Source organism: Zosterops lateralis (genome assembly GCF_965231275.1).
Source record: "Zosterops lateralis genome assembly, chromosome: 17".
Lineage (NCBI taxonomy): Eukaryota > Metazoa > Chordata > Aves > Passeriformes > Zosteropidae > Zosterops > Zosterops lateralis.
This window is the reverse complement of record NC_139777.1, coordinates 935,214-955,846: the sequence shown is the minus strand read 5'-3', so window position 1 is coordinate 955,846 and position 20,633 is coordinate 935,214. Positions and strand designations below refer to the sequence as shown.

The 20,633-nt window shown below is 42.7% G+C and overlaps 1 protein-coding gene across 1 annotated transcript in view; it reads right to left on the bottom strand.

The window, feature by feature from the left end:
* The window catches only part of TMEM132D (transmembrane protein 132D), a 185,623-nt gene that overhangs the window by 25,934 nt on the left and 139,056 nt on the right, over positions 1-20,633 (bottom strand). The window contains exon 5 of the mRNA XM_083873970.1: positions 4,160-4,303. Within this exon, the coding sequence (XP_083730096.1) occupies positions 4,160-4,303 (144 nt within the window). The remainder of the gene's footprint in view (positions 1-4,159; positions 4,304-20,633) is intronic.

The window sequence follows — 20,633 nt, the reverse complement described above, 5'->3', positions numbered from 1 at the left end:
GTGCATTAGCAGGAAAAGAAAAATCTACTCTCTCTTGAGCTCTTTTCACCTTTGCTGGAAAGTGGAGTTGATGTCCCTGATATCAAAACTCAAAGGCAGGAGGAGGGGAAATATCACTGATATCAAAACTCAAAGGCAGGAGGAGGGAAAGGAGAGGTGGGAGGGAGTCCCTGGATTTGGGGAAGATGGGACAGGAAGGATGTGATTGCCTGGTAAGAAATACTGGAGACGTAAAACCTGTGAGTGAAATAGAAATGAAATTCAGCTTTGAGATGTGATCAGGGCAGGCAGGAGGACGGGGATGAGCTGGAGATGGGTTGGTTTCCCTGGCTGAGAGGGAAGTCAGGGGTGAGCTCACTGAGCTCCCAGCCAGCCCTTCACTATCTGAATGAACAACCATCACTGTCCTGCTGCAGTTTTATGCAGTCCTAAGGAGGCTGTTTTACACCACAAGGACACAGACTCTGAGATTCAGGAGGCTGAAAATGACTCCTTTATTTTTGGGATGTGTCCCCTTTATACACTGTTTTTTTCAATCAAACCCAACATTATCTCGAGATGAGGGAGGGTCTTGCCGAGCTCCTGGTTTTTTGTTGGGTGTGATGTAATGGAGTTATTTGACCCTGTTTTACACCACAAGGACACAGACTGTGAGATTCAGGAGGCTGAAAATGACTCCTTTATTTCTGGGCTGTGTCTCCCTTTTATCCCATTTCACACAGACCAATTGGATTGGTGACACAAAGACAAACCTCTTCACTCCCATTGGTCAGAGCAGAGGGACAGCAAGGAGAAGTCCCTCCTGGGGAAAGGAATGAAGAACAAAGGGACAGCTACAAAAACATTTCTCCTGTTGACAGAAAATTCCCTGGGAAAGGAATTTCAGCAAACCAAAACACCTCAGGCACAACCAGGGTTTGCTGCTCTCCCCTCTAACACCCTGCAGGCTGTTCCAATGGGCTCAGTTCTGCTCTGGCCCGTTCAGCCAAGCTCAGGTAGGGGCAGTTTGGCACAAAAGGAGTCAGGGCAGAGTTTGGACCAGCCCTTTAAAGTCCTTTGAAGTCTCAGATGAAAGAAGTGAGTAATAAATGTGGACCCTGCAATGAAAAGAAGAATGAGGTATCCTCGTTCTGCAAGGAAAATGAGCTTAACCTCATCATTAATCAACCCCAAACCCCAGGAATAAAAGCTAAGCCAGGAAGACACAATCAATCTGTGAGATGCCACTTGACAGATGCACTGAAAAACAGCGACAGCAAAGACCCAGGGAAATGTAATCTTAATCTTTATATTCCAACGGGCATTTTAAGCAGATTTTTCCTCCCATTTTCTATTCCCAGAGAACAGAAACTCTAATTACTGCAGCACGCTGAAGGCTGCCCAGTAATTATCCATCTTTATCTTCATTAGAGGCCTGGTCTGAGGCAGGGCAGGTAAACTGGAAACTCCAGCCACATTTCCAATTTAGAGCTCACTTTAAACTGGAGACTCATTTCAGCTCTGCAGAACCTTCTTGTGCTGCTGCAGGAGCCCAAAAGGTTCTGATCCCTCCTGGGGACAGCTTGGGGTGACAAGGGACTGCCATTAATTATGGCACCATCATTAGTGACACTGAACACACCAGCACTGGTTGGTGAAGTCAAATTTCAGACAGAAAAACTGTGGGGTTTTTTTGTGTTGTTGGTGGTGGTGGTTTTTTTTTTTTTTTGTTTTTTTTTTTTTTTTGTTTGTTTTTTTTTTTTTTTTTTTTTTTTCCATGACACTGAACACACCAACACTGGTTGGTGCATTCAAATTTCAGAAATAAAAACTGTTTTTTTTCTATGACACTGAACACCCCAGCACTGGTTGGTGCATTCAAACTTCAGAAAGCAAAACTGTTTTTGTTTTTTTTTTTCCCATGTCTTCCAAATGATGTATTTGCTTTCAAAAGCTTTTTTTATTTTTTTAATTATTTTTTTCTAATTCAGCAAAAAAATTAAGCAGCAGATGAGTGAGTTGGTAAGGATTTAGTCCATTAACTCCCATGACATAAGGACAAATAATTTCCTTCTGTTTGGAAATCCAGTTTTTAAGTTAAGCCCAAGTTTTTAAATTAAATGGTTTTAGATTAAGTCCAACAATTCGCTATATTTGGCAGATTTACCAGATCCAAAAGGGCTTCATAGAAGGAATAAAAAAAAAAACCCAAACCCCAAAGGTTTCTAATAATACAGCCAGAAAAACCCACTGAATCAGAAAATATGTGCTGGCTAATCAGGAACAGTGAGAAGATCCTAAAAGGAAATAATAAAAAATACTAAACTTTTAAACTGTTGAGGTTCATCTCATGTATAATAAATTACCATGAGGAAATTATTTAAAACAAGTCCAATGAGCACAGAATTTGAATTTTTTGAACAAAAATGATAGCTCAGGAAAAAAAAATATATTTCCACCTCTGCCCAGATTTGTTTTTCACTTACTCTGTCCCTGTGACATGAAACCACCAAACTCCCCATTTGATAAGAGACAGAATTTATCTATTTCTCTGTGCCTGCAGAGACAGAAAATGAGCCCAGGAAGGGAGGAGTGGAGGGGCTGAGCCAAAGGAGCCCAAAAAAAAGCAGAACTTTCAGGAAAACCTCCCAGGAGCTCAATGAGGAGCAGGTCACAGAGTTACTGGGGTAACAGAATCCCTGCAGGGTTTGGAATCCTTTTGGGGTAACACTCTGGTGTTACCTGAAAAATAAAATCAATTTTAGCTTTGATTTATAGCTGCGTCTCTTGTTTTCTGTTCCCAGGAAGGAGTTTGTGAAGGGAGAAAAGCTGCTCCAGACAAGGGGAGTTTTGTGTCACCTCTGCAGCTCCAGTGCCACCACCTGCAGTGCTGGGCAGCTCCTGCCACTAATCCTCCATCAAACAGATAGAAATGTGCAAGATTCCCTACAGGATTTTAGTTGGTACTTGTTGAAACTGCATTCAAAAGGCACTGATTATCTTGAGGTTTCAGTCTGACCCTCCAATTTCAGGAAAAAAAAGGGAATTTCGAGGCATTTCTGTGAGCTGTCACCTCACACCGGCCAGCCAAGCACACCCTGAGCCAGCACCAAGAGCTGTTAAAAATGTAGATTATAAAATTGGCTTTTTTGCAAGGTTTGTGCTGTATGATTAATGATGTTGTGGTAAGGATAGAAGTTTTTATTTCTGCTGTTAGTAAAGAAAATTAGGCATAGTGGGAGTAGTTGATAAAGTTGTTGCTTAAACTGTTTGTTTGGTCAGGATAACATCAGTGAGCATGGAAAGAAAACCCTGCTATTGATATAATATGGTTAAACTGTCTGTTTGACTGAAATAACTTACAATAAACATGTAAAACCCCCCTGATATTGATAAAATGTGCTTAAAACTGTCTGTTTGACCAAAATAACATCCAGTGAGGATGGAAAGAAGACTCTGCTATTGATATAATATGGTTAAACTGTCTGTTTGGTCAAAATAACATCAGTGAACATGGAAAGAAGACTCTGCTATTGATACACCAACCATCAGCATCTCCCATCTGAGGAAAGTGTGGACCAAGGCCCAAACTAAAAGTGATAATGAAGATGATAATGAAGACACAACCCAGAAACACAAATGCTCTGAAAAGGCAAACCCAAGGAGGGGTCGGGCTAAACAGTTCCTGGAATATGGAAAATAGTTTATAGAAAAATATGAATATTCAACAGACTGATGCACTAAAAGGGTATTTAAATAAAGCCTCTGGAACAGCAGGGTGTGGACTTTCCTGAATGACAACTCACCCAGCCTGGCCCTATTTCCTTTTGCTTAATCTGTTTCCTAATTGTCTTACTTTTTATCATTAAACTTATTTCTTAAAATCTACCAGGAAAGTGAACTGTGTTTTTCACACAGCCCATGGAACTGGGCAGGCAAAGGGAGAGTCAGCTCTGGAAACCCTCCAGAAGTGGGAAAGTGTCAGACCTGAGGGTTTGATGAGCAGGACGGGGAATTGTGGTTTTGTGTTGGGTCTGTTGCTCCACTGAAGCAGCTCCAGAGCAAGAACAGGAATAGTAAATCCTGGTGCTCCAGCAGGGGGGCCCTTGGGGAAATAAAGGAGTTGTTCTAGTGGAGAAGAGCCCTGTGCTCCCCTGGGCAAGGAGCAGTCTGGTCCTACCTTGATGACATCCTCATCTGAGGACCTGCACTCCACAGACTCCACCAGGTCAGTGACAGTCCCGTCGTCTTCCACAGAGACCACCTTGACAGGGACGGCCACTGTCCTCCCAGTGAGGATGGCTGTGTTCAGGATCTCTGCCTCCTGAGGGAGAACAACAAAAAAGGCCATTTAATATCCATATTTTGCCATTCATTCATTACCTGGGCTACAGGGGAGAAGCTGAGATTTTTCTCCTCTGTGGTATTCACATCCAAAAGATATTTTCCTCTTATTTAAAGAAATAGACACACTTTTGACTCAAAGAATTAAAGAAAAAAACCCTCCTTGTCACTTGCCAGCTGCTCTGCTAAGGCTGCCCCATCCTCACCGTGATCTTTAGGAAAAGGAGAAGGAAGATTTCACAAAAACAGAACTGGAGAAGAAAATCCTCTCCCTCCCTCAGCACAAAAAAACCTTCAGGTATTTTTAATTTATAATTTCTACAAAGGTGAGAATATCTGCCTGTCCAGTCAGGTCTGTCTCCAGCAGAACATACTGCTCAGGAAACTTGAGCTCTCAAATTTGCAATTAACTTTTCAGTTTGGAGATTTCTTTGGTTTTTTTTCCCCACATTTGTGTTGCTAGAGGACACGAAATAATTGACATGCACACAGTGACTTGTCAGGGCAAAAATAGGGGCAGTTTATTTTCAACCTCGAAATATACAAATTTTGGACAATGATCAGGGATTGGACAAACGAGGTTGACACCTCTCCAATGACACTGGTCAAACTAGAAGTCCATCAGGAGAGGAATGATAAACAATAATTTTGTTTACATGAAAATCTGTGAGAAACTCCGCTACAAAAACACAAACATCAGAAAAAAAACCAGGGTGACACATTTGGGGTTTGCACCCAGGTTTCTCAGCCCCTTTTGCTGCTCCCCTGAGCTCCTGACAGAACAATTTCTGTGAAACACCCTCTGTAACCACACAATCAGCTCTTGGGTCGTATTTTTTTTTTGCAACCACCTGGGCACAAATCTCATTTCCCTGGGATTGCTGGAGGGCACAGCACCCCCTGAACTGCTCACAGCTCTGCAAAGAGCTGCTCCCCCAAGCAGCACCAGCTCCCTCCCTCCCTCCCCAGATCCATTAGTGTGACCCTGGCAATTATTTTATAAAGCAAAGGGAGCTTTAATAATGGAGCCTTTGAAATGGTGTGATTAATGAGGGCTGCTTACCAAAGGCTAATGTGATTTCCCCTGGTAAGAGCCTAAAACTGAGAATGATTCTCCAAAACTCCGTGAATTTTTTTTATTTTTTTTTTTTTTTTGGGTCTCTGCGTTTTCCAGAGCTGGTTTTGGGTGTTGAGGACACAGAGTGAATCCCTCTCACTATAGGATGTGAAATGAATGACACACACCCTGTCAGGTTGTCAGGGCAAAAAGAGAGAAGTTTATTTTTTTACTTTGATTTATAGAGATTTTTGACAATGATCAGGGATTGGACAATGAGGTTGACACTTCTCCAACTCCACTGGTCAAACTAGAAGTCCATCAATTGTCCCTCCTCCATAAAGGAATGAAAAACAAGAAGAACAGTTTATAATAACATTACTTTTGTTTATATGAAAATGTGTGAGAAACTCCACTACAAAAATGCAAACATCAGAAGACTGAAAAAGATCAGGGAGAAAAATCCCAATTCAGCTGTTCCTGCCCTGCCTGGGAATGTGATGCTGTTTTACACCACAACAACACAAGACTTCAACTTCAGGAGGCTGAAAATGGCTCCTTTATTTCTGGGCTGTGTCTCCCTTTTATCCCATTTCACACAGACCAATTGGATTGGTGACACAAAGACAAACCTCTTCACTCCCATTGGTCAGAGCAGAGGGACAGCAAGGAGAAGTCCCTCCTGGGGAAAGGAATGAAGAACAAAGGGACAGCTACAAAAACATTTCTCCTGTTGACAGAAAATTCCCTGGGAAAGGAATTTCAGCAAACCAAAACACCTCAGGCACAAACCAGGGTACAGGAATGATGCTGCTGTTCTGCCCCTGGCTGGGAATGCTGCTGTTCCTGCCTGCTCTCCTGGCCTCCAGCACACCTGAAACCTGGGAATTGCTGCAGCCCTGCCCAGAGGCCCTGTGGGCTCCAACAATAAACCTCAACCCAATAACCCTCACCCCAACAATAACAATCACCCCAATAACTCTCACCCCAACAATAACTCACCCCAACATTAACTCTCATCCCAATTACCCTCACCCCAATAACTCTCACCCCAATAAACCTCATCCCAACAATAACCCTCACCCCAACAATAACTCTCACCCCAATAACTCTCACCCCAATAACTCTCACCCCAAAAAATAACATTCACCCCAACAATAACTTACTCCAACAATAATCCTCACCCCAACAATAACCCTCACCCCAACAATAATCCTCATCCCAGTAATTCTCACCCCAGTAACTCTCCCCCCATCAATAACCCTGACCCCAGCTCACCCTGCAGGGCACTCTGAAATGCTCCTGTTCAGAAACATTTATTTAACATTTTAACCACAAAAGGATGAACATTCCCCTGGTGAGAGCAGGTGAGAATGACTTCATTTGGAGGAAACAGCACAGGCACTTTATTTAGCTACACTGAGATTTATATCTGAGAGCCTGGGCACGTAAAACCCATAAATCCAAATAGTTACTAATTTCAAACCGGTTGCTTTTTGCTGCTTGAGTGAAAAAGGAAATCTCCTGAAGAAATACGATGTTCTTTATCTCTAACTAACAGAGATTACAGGAGATAAGATGTCAGGGCACCTCAAGGATGGGAATAGTTATGTTTTTGCAAGTCTCACTGTTCAAAGTTGATTCCCTCAGCAGCTGTTAAATCATGCTGAACTTTCCCCCAACTATTAACACAGCACATCCCTGAAATTCACTTACACCGAGCCCCTCCAACAATGAAATTAAATTAAATAATCAGAGGAAAAAACACGTCTCTTCGTGTATTAGAAATGGAAGACCAGGTAATCTTTATTCTGAAATTGCTGCCACGGTAAATAAACAGAAATACTTTGGAGAAGATGCTGGAGTGAGTGTTCTCTGCTCACTGAACAGATTCATATTAAATAACTGGGCATATTAAGCCCTCCAGCAGAAACATATTCAGAAGATGTACACAGCGAGCATCAATTTCAGTTGAAATGCAGAAGTGAATACCTATTAGCTTTTTTCAATTTTAATAGGCAGCTTCCCTGAAATTTAATTTCCCCTCAGACATCTTTTGCCTTATCTTTCTTAGGGTGAAAAAAACCTCTGACTTTAACAATATCTTTATAAATCTTCCTGAACTTCTCAGTTGTCTGTGTGTACACAGTATTTCCTAATGTTTGGGTATATATATATTTATATGTAAATTTTTAAAGAAATAACTAACTAAAGAAATAATTAACTACACAAGTCCCTCCCACTTGACACTCCTTAACATGCTCTGCTGTTGCTTTGATTTTTCAGCCTTCTGATGTTTTTACATTTTTTTTTAATTGGAGTTTTCACACTTGTAACATAAGCAAGGAGTGATGTTTTGTAAATCTGCATTCCTTTTCCAGAGGGAAGGACAAACTGATGGATTTCTGGCTTGGCCAATGTGGTCAGAGAGGTGCTAAGTCCAAACCCCATTTAAACCCCAAACCAAAATAAACTTTATCTCTTCTCCCTTCTCAACCTGACGGGTGAGTGTGTTTTTTTGTGTCCTCTGGTAACACTCCACTTTTTTCTTTTTAATATATTTTCTATTAATCAGCGTGTAGAGCATCAATCCAGGGGTCCCACCTTGAATTTTTTCACTATTTAGTTTAAAAAAGACCCAGATTTTCCTCCTGTTCACTCTCAGCCATCTCCCTCCTCTCAGAGCATCCCCTCCCCAGCCGTGCATAACTAATTCCAAATCTTATTTAGCATCAAGTCTCAGAATTAAGCAGCTAAGTGACAGCTGTTTAATTAACTCCTTAAGCTGATTAGAAAGCATTACAGAAATCCCCCCCAAGGAAGAGTTTGTAACTGTCAAGAGAGCCCAAGGCCACGGTAATGCTTCTGTTTAAATTTAGTAAGCTTCTAAACCAATAAAATCTGAAAGCTTGATGTTCTCATGGAGGTGCTCAAAGTCAGATTTTTTTCCCCCTGCAAGGGGAGGGCACAAAATCAGTGACAGGGAAAGGATTTGAGGAGTCAGGAGCAGCCCAGAGCTGCATCTGTGGCACCAAACCTCGATTATTGGGGATTAGCCCTGAGCCGGAGCAGAGCTGAGCTTGCACCTGGAGTGCAGAGTCATCTCCCAGCCCTCGTGGCTGCGAGGAAAAAGGGTTTGTTCATGGGCTCTTAAAGCCCAAATCCACCTTTAATGATGGGATTATGGCAGCTGGAGGACAAGGTTTGAGGAGCAGCTGGTGGGGACAGATACAGGGCGGTGCAGGGAAACTGAAATTGCTGCCAAGCAGATTTCCTTTGAAGGACTGGGTGTGCTTTTCTGGTGAGGCACCCTCAGCTGAGATACCTTTGCCTTCCTATCTCCTAAATTGTCTATTTTTATTATTTATTAAACTTATAAATATTTCTAAGAGAGAAAAAATCATTTTTCACAGGCTGGATGGTGCTGGAGGGGAAAAAACCAACACAGGATAAATCAGAGAGCCTCGTCTGCCCCTCCTACTGCCACACACACACACATACGAGGCAGGCAGGAAAAACACCTAATTATATTTAATCCCAGACTTAACTCCTGCAAAGCCTTTAAGCTGTTTTACATTCTCACTAACGAACTTTCATCTGGGCGCAGATAGAATCTGTCACCGAGGCAAGAAATGCTGGAGACGTGAGGCTGTGCTGAGCATGGAAAATAGGGGAGAGAAGGAGAAAAATGAGAGGTGGGTGCAAAAGCAAAGTGGGGTTGTAGGAGCAGCTGGGGATGGCAGGGAGAGGGAACTCTGCAGAGCTGAGATATTTTAGAGAATATGTGGTTTTATTGCAGGGTTGTGGGTAAAAAGGGCTTTGCCGTCAGCCACAGCCTGGGCTGGAGGGAACCCCAAAGAGAGAAAGAACAAGAGGGTGAGAGCTGAGAGAGAAGGGAGTGAGAGAGGTGGGAGCAAGAGAGGTGGAAGGGGTCAGAGAGCACAAGGGATAAGAGAGCAGAGGTAAGAAAGATCTAAGAGAGCCAGAGAGAGCGAGATCCTTGTTCCAATCCATTCTATCTCCTTTTGTGATGAATATTCTAATTTACAGTGACCAACCAACACAAGACACAAAACCCTATAGAATCTCCACACAGCCTATAAGAACTACTACATTACCATAACTGTGTTATATTTTAAACTCTAAAAATGACTCTTTAGATTTTTCTATTTTGCTTCATTGACCTTTGGATCCCTCAGGCAGCAGAAGGGGATTGTTCAATCAAAAGGGATTCTCCTCCAGCTGCCCAGGCTGTTGTCTTCAGGTTATATAGTGACTAAGACTCATATCCTACAACTCAAAGTACAATTTAATTTCTATTTCCATTACAGGTTTAATATTTTCAGAATGTTTTGCTAAGCAATCATATTTATAAAGTTTCCCTGATTTCATCTTCCCCAACACTGGATCATTAGGAGATGGGGAATTACCCATTACACAGCCTGTGATGTTCAGGAAGGAGCTCAAGAAGGACGGAAATGCAGCTCAGCAGGTAAATAAATGCAGGTAAATAAAGGCAGGTGCTGCTGGAGCTGCCCCACGGAGCCCAGGCTGATCCCAGGCTGCCAATTCCTCCTTTCTCATGTGTGTGGAGCAAAGACAAGGCAATCCCCACTGTGGGCACTGCCCATGACTGCAGGATGCAATTCCACACCTTTAAGTGATGAAGGAAATAAATCATCTCACTCCCAGAGAGAGAAAAACACGTTTTCCTGTTGTGTCCCTTCTCCTTCCCTCCGTCTGCCTCGTGTGGCTCAGCTGGAATGGCTCAAAAATGGCTCAGAACAGGGATTTTGGATTTGTTTTGTGCTTGTGCAGGGTCCAGCCCCCAGCTCAGAGCCAGGCCAGGCTGCTGAGCCAGCTCACAACAGGGAACACTTCCCTGGCAGGTAAAACACGGCCAAGAAATGGATTTTTGGAATGGTAAAATGTGATTGCAAACCGCTGTTCAGAAAGGAGTGGGTGGCAGAATCGATGCTGGAATGTATTTTTCACCCTTTTATCCTCAGCCTGGGAGCCTGAGGAACAACAAATAAAACAACTGCAAGAGGAAAACTCCTGGGCAGAGCTGCTGCCTCATTTTTTGGGGCTCACTGGTATTCACAGCTCTGCTGCTGGGATAGAGGCACCCCAGGATTTCAGTCTCCAGTGAGTTTCACCAAGCAGAAATTCATGTTAAACCTGTAGGTTTGTGTTTGTGGGGGCAAAAAGAACACACAGGCAGAGTGGAGAGGGCAATAACCCTGTGGGTTTGTGTTTTAGGGACAAAGAGCAGAGTGGAGAGGGCAATAACCCTGTGGGTTTGTGTTTTAGGGACAAAGAGCAGAGTGGAGAGGGCAATAACCCTGTGGGTTTTCTGGAGGCACAGACACAGTGGAGAGGGCAATAACCCTGTGCTCTCTGTGTTTCTGGGGACAAAGGGCAGAGTGCAGAGGGCAGGGAGCTGTCCAGCCCCAGGACAGGCTGTGATGTACCAGCAAAGCTGCCCTGGCTCTCCTTCCCACCCTGGCAGGAAAACCCTCCCAAGGGAATTCACCTTTTCCCAGCTGTAGAGACAATGTACATTTAATTTGTCTCAGGTTTACAGGACAAAGCCCCTTTGATGTGTAACATTGAGGAGCAGTGTTGGATCCCCCCGGGGAGCCCTGCTCTGGTGTTTGGGTGGTTTGCAGGGCTCAGCAGGCTCCCCCACCCTCCCAGGGAGCTGCCAGGAACCTTCCCTGTTATCAAAGTCACTCCCAGGGAGGCTCAGACTTGTCAGCCTGTGGTTTCTTCAGAGGAATTGCTAATTAATTCACACCCCCCAAACTGACTCCACGAGGCTGTGTGTGCAGCCTTGATTTCAGTCTCCAGACAGGCTGCTTTAAAATCAACAGTTTGCTCTTAAAAGCAAACAAACAAATGGATTTGGGGAGGATTTCTCCTTGGCAGACACCAGGAGAGGAGGGACAGGCAGGGCAGAGCAGAGCAGGGCTGGGAACTCCCTGGCAGGGCCACAGAGCAAGGACCAAACTAGTCTTTCACTTTTTTAAAGAGAAGAAAAAGGGAAAGAGAACTGGTGTTCAGCAGGTCACAGAGGAGAAGTGACCAATGTGCCAGTTCCAAAATTCCCCCCCAGACCAGCCTGGCAGTGTGTGTACCACGTTTATATTTAGGATTGTCAGGCAAGGAGCAGCCTGAGCTAAATTTGGGTCCCCTGGGGCCACAGAGTAAGGACTTAACCAGTTTTTAACTTTTCCAAAGAGAAGAAAAAGGGAAAGAGAACTGGTGTTCTGCAGGTCACAGAGGAGAAGACTAAACTCCCCTTTCCAAAATTCCCTCCCAGACCAGCCTGGCAATGTGTACCATGTTCACATTTAGGAATGTCAGGCAAGGAGCAGCCTGAGCTAAATTTGGGTCACAGAGCAAGCACCAAACCATTTTTTTCACTTTTCCAAAGAGAAGAAAAAAGGTTATAAGGAAAGGAGAACTGGTTCTGCAGGTCTCTGCAGAGAAGTGACTAATCTGCCCGTTCCAAAATTCCTTTCCAGACCCGTGTGTGCAGCACATTCACATTTAGGATGGTCAAGGAGCAGCCTGAGCTAAATTTGTGCCCATGAGAGGCCCTGGGAAGGCGCCTGCAGCCCAACCATTCATTGATGAACAGGCTGAGGGGCCTCAGGGCTCTGCTGTGCCTTTAATTAGCTGAGTTTGAACAGAAATAAACACTGAGGACATGCAGGGGAAGGATGATGTCCCAGCTCCCATATGGCAAACGGGGCCAAAGTCTGCTCTGAAATGTGTGACACGACCTTGGAGAGGACACCAGGGTGGCCAGGACAGAATTTGGGTCCTTAGGAAAAAACCCAGGGCAGCGACTGGGCAAGGATTGTGTTCATATCCCATTTCCAGGCACAAAAATAGGGAAATGCCATTTATCCACATTTATCTCTGGTGCTGACACAGAGGAGCCAAAAACTTCAGCTCTTTGCATTTTCTTGGGAAGAAAATTATAATTTTTTAGTGTGTTTTTTTGTTTGTTTGTTTTGTGGGTTTTTGTTTGTTTGTTTGTTTGTTTTGTGGGTTGTTTGGTGGTTTTTTTTGGTTGTTTTTTGGTTTTTTGGGTTTTTTTTTTTGTTTTGGGTTTTTTTTTTTTTGTTGTTGTTGTTTTTGTTTTGGTTTTGTTGTTGTTGTTGTTGTTGTGGTTTTTTTTTTTTTAATAGAACACAGCAACCCAAGTTTTATCCCCAACTCCATATCCCTATTTACAAATTCCGTGCCCACAGAGGTGTTTTTTGTGCCTGGGCTCCAATGGCATTATTTGCTTTGAACTTTTTTTCTCTGTGATGAGCCACTGACAACAACTGTGGGGACATAAACGGGTGTGAGTTTTGCTGATTTCACAGATTCACCAAGGGACTGACCCCACATTTGACTCCCCTGCCACACATAAAGGCTGTGGGAAAGGATCTGAATGAAGATAAAATATTTTTTAGGTCTAGAAATAAGCTGAGAAAGAAAGCAGTGAGCCCCGGAGCTCTGCTTTGATCATTTACCCTGGTACAGATTTGTGACAAATTGTTTTTCCTGCACGAATCTGAACTGATGCAGATTTACATGAGCAGTTAAAAAGTAACACCAATTGGGAAATAAAAAAAAACCAAAAAAATCCTAACAGCAGCACGAAGCTGTTGGCAATAAACTTAAGAAGCAGTTTAGACAGATTGAAGAATCCTTTACAACGGGAAAAAAAAAAAAAAAAAAAAGAATTAATAACAGAGAAAGAAAAAAAAAAAATAAATAAAAAAAAAAAAAAAAAGAGAAGTTGGACATTTGTAAAGCAGGGAAATCCAAAAAGCCATTAGAAAAAAGACATGAAGAATGTTGTAGCAAATATCCTGGGGAACACGCTGAGTGCAGATTCAGAGCCTTGAAGAGCATGTTGTGTGTTCTGGGACTCTTGTTTCATGTCTAATCCTCCCGGAATAATTTGCACAGAACTCTTGTTGGTCTCAGCCCCGTGTCCTGAAGGAAATAAATCCATCCCTGACATCAAATTACGTGTTTTTGTATCCAGGACATGGGAAATATTTCCCTAATTTGGTGCACACAGAGATCTGCACACACAATAATTCTTTTGGTGTCAGTGCAAGGTAAAGGTTTTATTTTCTACCTCCAGCTTCTTCTCATTTTAAATGTGAGGGAAAAAAAAAAAATAATCCCTGTGAATTGAGCCCCATGCTCAGAACTGCTCTGCCCAGGGTGGTTGTGAAGCTCCAGGCGGCTCCTCTCACCCTGAGAAATAAATAATTATTGGTGCTGGGGATGGTGCAGGGGGGGCTGTGCCAGGGGCAGACAAACCCAGCTGAAAGAACCTCAAAGGTCTTTTGGGTTTGTTTTTTTCTTATTATTATTATTATTTTTTAAAATTTTTTTGGTTGTTCTTTTTTTTGTTTTTGTTTTGGGGGTTTTTTGTTGTTGTTGGTTTTTTTTGTTTGTTTGTTTGTTTGGTTTTTTGTTGGTATTTTTTATTATTATTTTTATATTTGGTGGGTTTTTTGTATTGTTTTGTTGCTTTTTGGAGAGTTTTTTGAGGGTTTTTTTGTTTGTTTTTTTTTGTGGGGAGTTTTGGGGTGGTTTTTTTGTTGGGTTTTTTTTGTGTGGTTTTTTTGTGTGGTTTTTTTTGTTTGTTTGGGGGTTTTTGGGGTTTTTTTTTGTTTGGGGGGGTTGTGGTTTTTTTGTGTTTTGGGGGGTTTTGTTTGGTTGGTTTTTGTGTTGGTTCTTTTTTTTTTTTTTTTTTGTAATTCTGAAAGTTAGGTAATGTTGGAACCCTGGGCACTGGGAATAATATATTTATATCTATATATAAATATATATGTACTTATATATTATATATATAATTTATAATTATTTGTTAATATTTATTATTATTTAGGAGTAGTAGTATTTTAATTATTTATTAGTAGTAGTGTATATTTCTTTGCTTTATATATGTATAAAGCAAAGAAATACTTGCTTGAGGAATGTTTATTTTTCCAGGTGAGTTCAGCAGGAGTGGAATAGAAGAATTAAAGCTCCTCTCATTGAATTGTTCCTCCACTGTCCTGCTTTTATGGAGCCAGTCTGCAGATAGACCTGAACAATTGTACTGGTTAATGGAATGGATTTTGACATTAGTGGAAAATATAAGCCCTCAATATGAAATATTAAATTATTCCTGATTAATTCTTTTATGGACTTGGACTTGCAACTGATTTAATACTCCTGGATAATTACTTCTGTTATAACTGTGCCTTTGATTTTTAATTAACCACACAAAGTTTCTCATTCAAATCTAATATTACCTTTGTTAACGGTGTCAACCCTGTGTTTGGAGATTCTGCTCACATTAAACTGCACGCTGAGAAATTAAAAATCAGTTTTCCACAACTGTGTGAACAGATTCTGTACCAGGCTTATTTATTCCACATAATTATCCCCAGAAATATTGTTTTTGGTGTTCTGAGCACTGCTGTCTGCCAAGGAACCCTTTCCATGAGCAGCTCTCCCCTCAGCTCAGCTCACACAGAATCCCAGACTGGTTTGGGGTTTAAGGGACCCCAAATCCCCCCTCCCATCATCTTCCACTATCCCAGGCTGCACAAAATAAAAAAAAAAAAAATAAAATTAAAAAAAAAAAAAAAAAAAAAAAAAAAATTACTCCTTTTTTTTCGGATGTGTCTCCCTTTTATACTATTCTATACTTTTCCAGGGAAGGTTCCACCAGCCAGGTGGGTCAGAATGAGGAGCAGAGATTAGGAATACAACAAATGGTTGGCTGGATGGAGAATTCCTCCATACTTCTGTAATTGGGATAAACTCAGCTTTTGGTTATTTCCTGAACTGGCAGAGGAAGGAGTGTGAGGGTCAGTGCAGTGACAGAGCTGCTGCCACACTGCAGGGTGTGCCACACTGAAAAATGGTGTTGTTTTACACCACAACAACACAGAGTCTGAGATTCAGGAGGCTGAAAACGACTCTTTTATTTCTGGGATGTGTCCCCTTTATACACTGTTTTTTTCCAATCAAACCCAACTTTATCTCGAGATGAGGGAGGGTCTTGCCGAGCTCCTGGTTTTTTGTTGGGTGTGATGTAATGGAGTTATTTGACCCTGTTTTACACCACAAGGACACAGACTGTGAGATTCAGGAGGCTGAAAATGACTCCTTTATTTCTGGGCTGTGTCTCCCTTTTATCCCATTTCACACAGACCAATTGGATTGGTGACACAAAGACAAACCTCTTCACTCCCATTGGTCAGAGCAGAGGGACAGCAAGGAGAAGTCCCTCCTGGGGAAAGGAATGAAGAACAAAGGGACAGCTACAAAAACATTTCTCCTGTTGACAGAAAATTCCCTGGGAAAGGAATTTCAGCAAACCAAAACACCTCAGGCACAGAACCAGGGCTACAAGTCTTTTTGATCTGTTGGCTAAATCCAACAGTGCAGAGCAAATCACCCAACTGCAGCCTCATCTTGTGTTTGCTGGATCAGCTCTCCTTCATTTGGGAGCTTTTCCATCCTAATTTCATCCCTCCAGAGGAGCAGCCTGACACTGAAGGGCTTTTTGCCCTCCTCACCTCCCATAACTTTGGTTTTCGGGAGCACAAATTCAGTTTTTTAATCCGAGTCACGTCCTGGTGTTTTTCAGTCAATTCTGCTGTTTGTGACCTCTGCCCTCTCAGAGATGAGGCTCAGAACAAGTTTAAGGGACAGGGCAGCAATCACCAAGTGTGGCAGCAGAGGAGTCAGAGAGTAAGGAGAGGTGACCTGGGCACTGGGCCCAGCCACAAACACCCTGAGAGGGCTGGGGAACAGTTCTGAGCTCTGAGAAACTTCTCTGTGCTCAGCAAAGGATCAGAATCCTCCACCCTGCAGGGGATTGGGCAGCTCTGATGCAACTCACTCACTACTGTGGTGAAGCACATATTAAAATAATAATAATAAAATATATATATATTTATATAAATATATATTATATATAAAATAGATATAAAATATATACTATATATAAATATATTTAAAATATATAATTAAAATTATATAATTTTAATACACATATATATAAATATATATGAATTTAAAACTAAATATATGAGTGATGCCGATTGTCACTTCTGACCAATGCTAAAGCATTTCTGAGAACCCACAAAGATCTGGCAGAATTTCTACATATTTTAAAGCTTTCAACTCTTTTTTTCATTAAGATTGTCAAAGGAGTTGAACTGAGAATCAAAAGTTTTGGAGGGAAACACAAGAAATGCAAACACAGGGATGGTGTGATGATGCTGCTGCTCCTCCCCAAGGAACTGAGATCAGCCCCAGCAGGGCTCAGGCTGTGCCCTGACTCTGAGAAAAGGATCCTGCAGCTTCTTCCACGCTCAAAACCAAGAAAATGGAGTTGAGAAAAAAATAATTATGTTGTGCTTGAGGAAATATGGAAATGACCACGAGCTGCTGCATTTAACAGGCTTTTTAAAATTAAATTATTTGTATTCTAATACGTGCAAGAAACAATGATCATTTTTTTTGGTTTTTGATCAGCTCAACCTGTTCTTCAGGGAAATTAATTTGATGCTCTGGGTATAAACACTCTTTCAAAATGCTCACCGTGAAGCAATGTTTTTCCTCCTGCTCTCCTCAGCACCAAAGCAATTTTCAAAGCATTCCCACTGATAACACAAACAAAACAGACGAGCCATTTCATGAAGAGGACCAGAAACTGCAATCAGAGAAGTGATACTTAAACCACAATTTAATCCATATTCATCAGCAGCCCCCACGTGGGTGGTGTGCAGAGGCTTGAAGGGTATTTCATTTATCAGGAAGAGATATTTCTGGTATTTATGACTGCAGGTAGGTGGACACAGCACAGCCCCAGAACAAGGTTTGCTCAGCCTCAGTCCTGGGTTGCAGTGTAGGATGTGCACACAGTATTTATTCCATCCCCATCCCCATGAGCTGCTGGAACCAGGTGGGGCAGTGTTTTCCCAGGCCCCTCCTTTGGGCTCTTCTGCTCATGGCCCATCAATGCCTTGCCCAGGACTCACAGGGAACTCCCTCCAGGAGCTCTCTCTGTTTAATGGGCCATCAAGGAGCCACTGCACGACTCCTCATCCCATTGGGAGATGCTCCCAATGCCCAGGGGGAGGAGCCAAGCATTCCCACCTGGAGAGAATCTGGGATTTGGGACAGGACAAGCAGCCCTGAGCCACTGGATTCCCAGAGGAGCAGAGCTCCCAGACCTTTCTGTGGGATCACTGCTTCAGGAAGAGCACCAATAGGAGTGGTTTGTCTTTGTGTCACCAATCCAATTGGTCTGTGTGAAATGGGATAAAAGGGAGACACAGCCCAGAAAAAAAGGAGTCATTTTCAGCCTCCTGAATCTCAGAGTCTGTGTCCTTGTGGTGTAAAACAGGGTCATCTGGCTCTTCACTCCCATTGGTCAGAGCAGAGGGACAGCAAGGAGAAGTCCCTCCTGGGGAAAGGAATGAAGAACAAAGGGACAGCTACAAAAACATTTCTCCTGTTGACAGAAAATTCCCTGGGAAAAGAATTTCAGGAAACCAAAACACCTCAGGCACAAACCAGGGCTCCACATCTCCACTGCAGCTCCAGCTGGAGGCTCTGAGGATGAAGACAGATTCTGCCCTGTCCATCTCTGACCTCCAGAAAATCAGAGAGTGGAATCTGAATTTCTGCTTTCCCCGTGTGCCACAGAGCTTCATTTCCTTCCTCTAATGTCCACAATTACCAATATCAATATCCTCATTTCATTCTCTTCCAATTCCTCCTGTAATTGCTTGGGGATATTAAGTGCTGCCAATGTTGGGGTCATTATTAACCCCAGGCAAGACGTGCACTGGAAGCCCACAGACCTTGATTCCTGCCTTGTTACCATAGTTACACCTGGCCCAGAGGTGCCACCTGAACTCTGCCTTCAGGCTCTAAGTAAGTGATGAACAACTAAAGAAGTTCAGAAAATGAAATGACGGCGTTTGAAGAAGAAAGGGTCAAGCACACTCATGGGAAAAAACCTTAAAAACTTGGGCTCACATTATTAATTTCTACAAACAGCTTGTTATCAGCCTGCCCACACAGATCTGATGAGATTATTCTTGCTGGCTCTTGATCATGATACTGTGGAAGTGCGTGCTGAAAAGTTCTGCCTTTGATCACTGGGAGCACAGCTATCAGAGATAATGCACACACTGCACGCCCACTAATCCTGTTCCCACTCTGCCGGGGAAATGAGCAGTTCCCAAACAAGCATCTCCAACCAGGAAACTTCCACCGTGGCAGGACGAGCAGCAAACAGGCCTTAATTGACTTTAAATCTGACAGAATGATTAATGCCAATTTTATACCCTCAGATTTCCCCCATCTGTCAAAATATCGCAGCGATTCCAGCGGTTCCAGATGTGCAGCTGCCGGGCCTGAGCACAGAGTTACTGCCCAGGGTTCACCAGCACTTCAGAGAGCAGAGCAGGGCTAAGGCACACCAAGGGGGGTTAATTCACCTGCACAAACTTCCTCCAGTGCTGAGGTGAGAGACTGCTGACCAGCCTGGTTTGTGCCTGAGGTGTTTTGGTTTGCTGAAATTCCTTTCCCAGGGAATTTTCTGTCAACAGGAGAAATGTTTTTGTAGCTGTCCCTTTGTTCTTCATTCCTTTCCCCAGGAGGGACTTCTCCTTGCTGTCCCTCTGCTCTGACCAATGGGAGTGAAGAGGTTTGTCTTTGTGTCACCAATCCAATTGGTCTGTGTGAAATGGGATAAAAGGGAGACACAGCCCAGAAATAAAAAAGTAATTTTCAACCTTCTAAAGCCAAAATCTTTGTGTTGTACAAGCACATCAGCTGAGTGCAGACCTGTCACTAGAAGATACAAAAGAACTACATTTACTCATCAGGTTGTGAGATAAGAAAGAAAGAGAGGGTTTATTTTGATTTAGGGTTTAAATGGGGTTTGGACTTTGACCAGTGATTGGAGGAATGAGGTTGACACCTCTCTGACCCCACTGGCCAAGCCAAAAGTCCATCCCAGAGAGGAAAGTGAAAACAATCCACTTTGTTTATGTTACCATGTGTGAGAACTCTCCAGTCCAAAAATAAGAACACCAGAAGGCTGAAAAATCAAGACAATTGTGAACTGAGGAGCCCCAGGTGAGCAAGGGCAGGTCTGTGCAGAGCTCCAGCTTTAAATACAACACATGGCTTTGGTTCACTGCAGGGGAGACTCTGTCATCAACAGGGACAGCACAACCCAAAGACTCAAATAGGATTTTGGAAAGTGGCCACGACTGTCACTAGATGGGCACAAAAAACCACACCCACCCACCAGGTTGAGAAGTGAGAAGAGAAAGTTTATTTTGGTTTAGGGTTTAAATGGCGTTTGGACTTTGACCAGTGATTGGAGGAATGAGGTTGACACCTCTCTGACCCCACTTTTGGCCAAACCAAAAGTCCATCCCAGAGAGGAAAGTGAAAACAATCCACTCTGTTTATGTTACAGTGTATGAGAACTCTCCAGTCCAAAAATAAAAACATCAGAAGGCTGAAAACTCAGGGCGACACAGACCCACAGCTCTGAAAGAAAACAAACAATGGTCCTCCTTCCCCTGATGTTCCCTGATATGACACTCAAGCCCCAGGGAGGTGTTTTAGTGACAGAACACACGACATCTGTGTTGGGAAGTTTTTACAGCTGCTGGAGAAGGTGCTGAGGCTTTTTTTCCCCCCCTCTGTGTTGCACAGCTGAATTAAAGGAGAAAAGGCAGAAAAGAAGGTTTGGATCAGGCTGAGCCCAGGCAGTGTCTGTCACGCAGTCCCCACTCTCCTTGAGGTGTGACATATGTCACTTCACTCTTGTCACTGGGTGTTTCACGCCGGGCTAGACGTGAATTCTTGAAAAAAAAAAGAGAAACTTTGCAATCATGCACGTCATGTCAGATTTATTTTCAGCATGGGGAAGATGACCAGGAGATGACTTTCTTTCTGAAAGAAAGACTCAGAAAAGTCATTGCTCAGAAGATGGACACACCTCGCTTATTATGTGAATATTATTATTATTATTATTATTATTATTATTATTATTACTATTATTCACCTTCTGTGCAGGATAGTTGCTGTTGTTTTGGGGGTTTGTTTTAATTAAAGCTAAAAAAATCACCAAATAATGTATCAGAAAACCAGGAATTTTTTCACCTTAAGTTACCTTTTCTTTTGATGTTCAAAA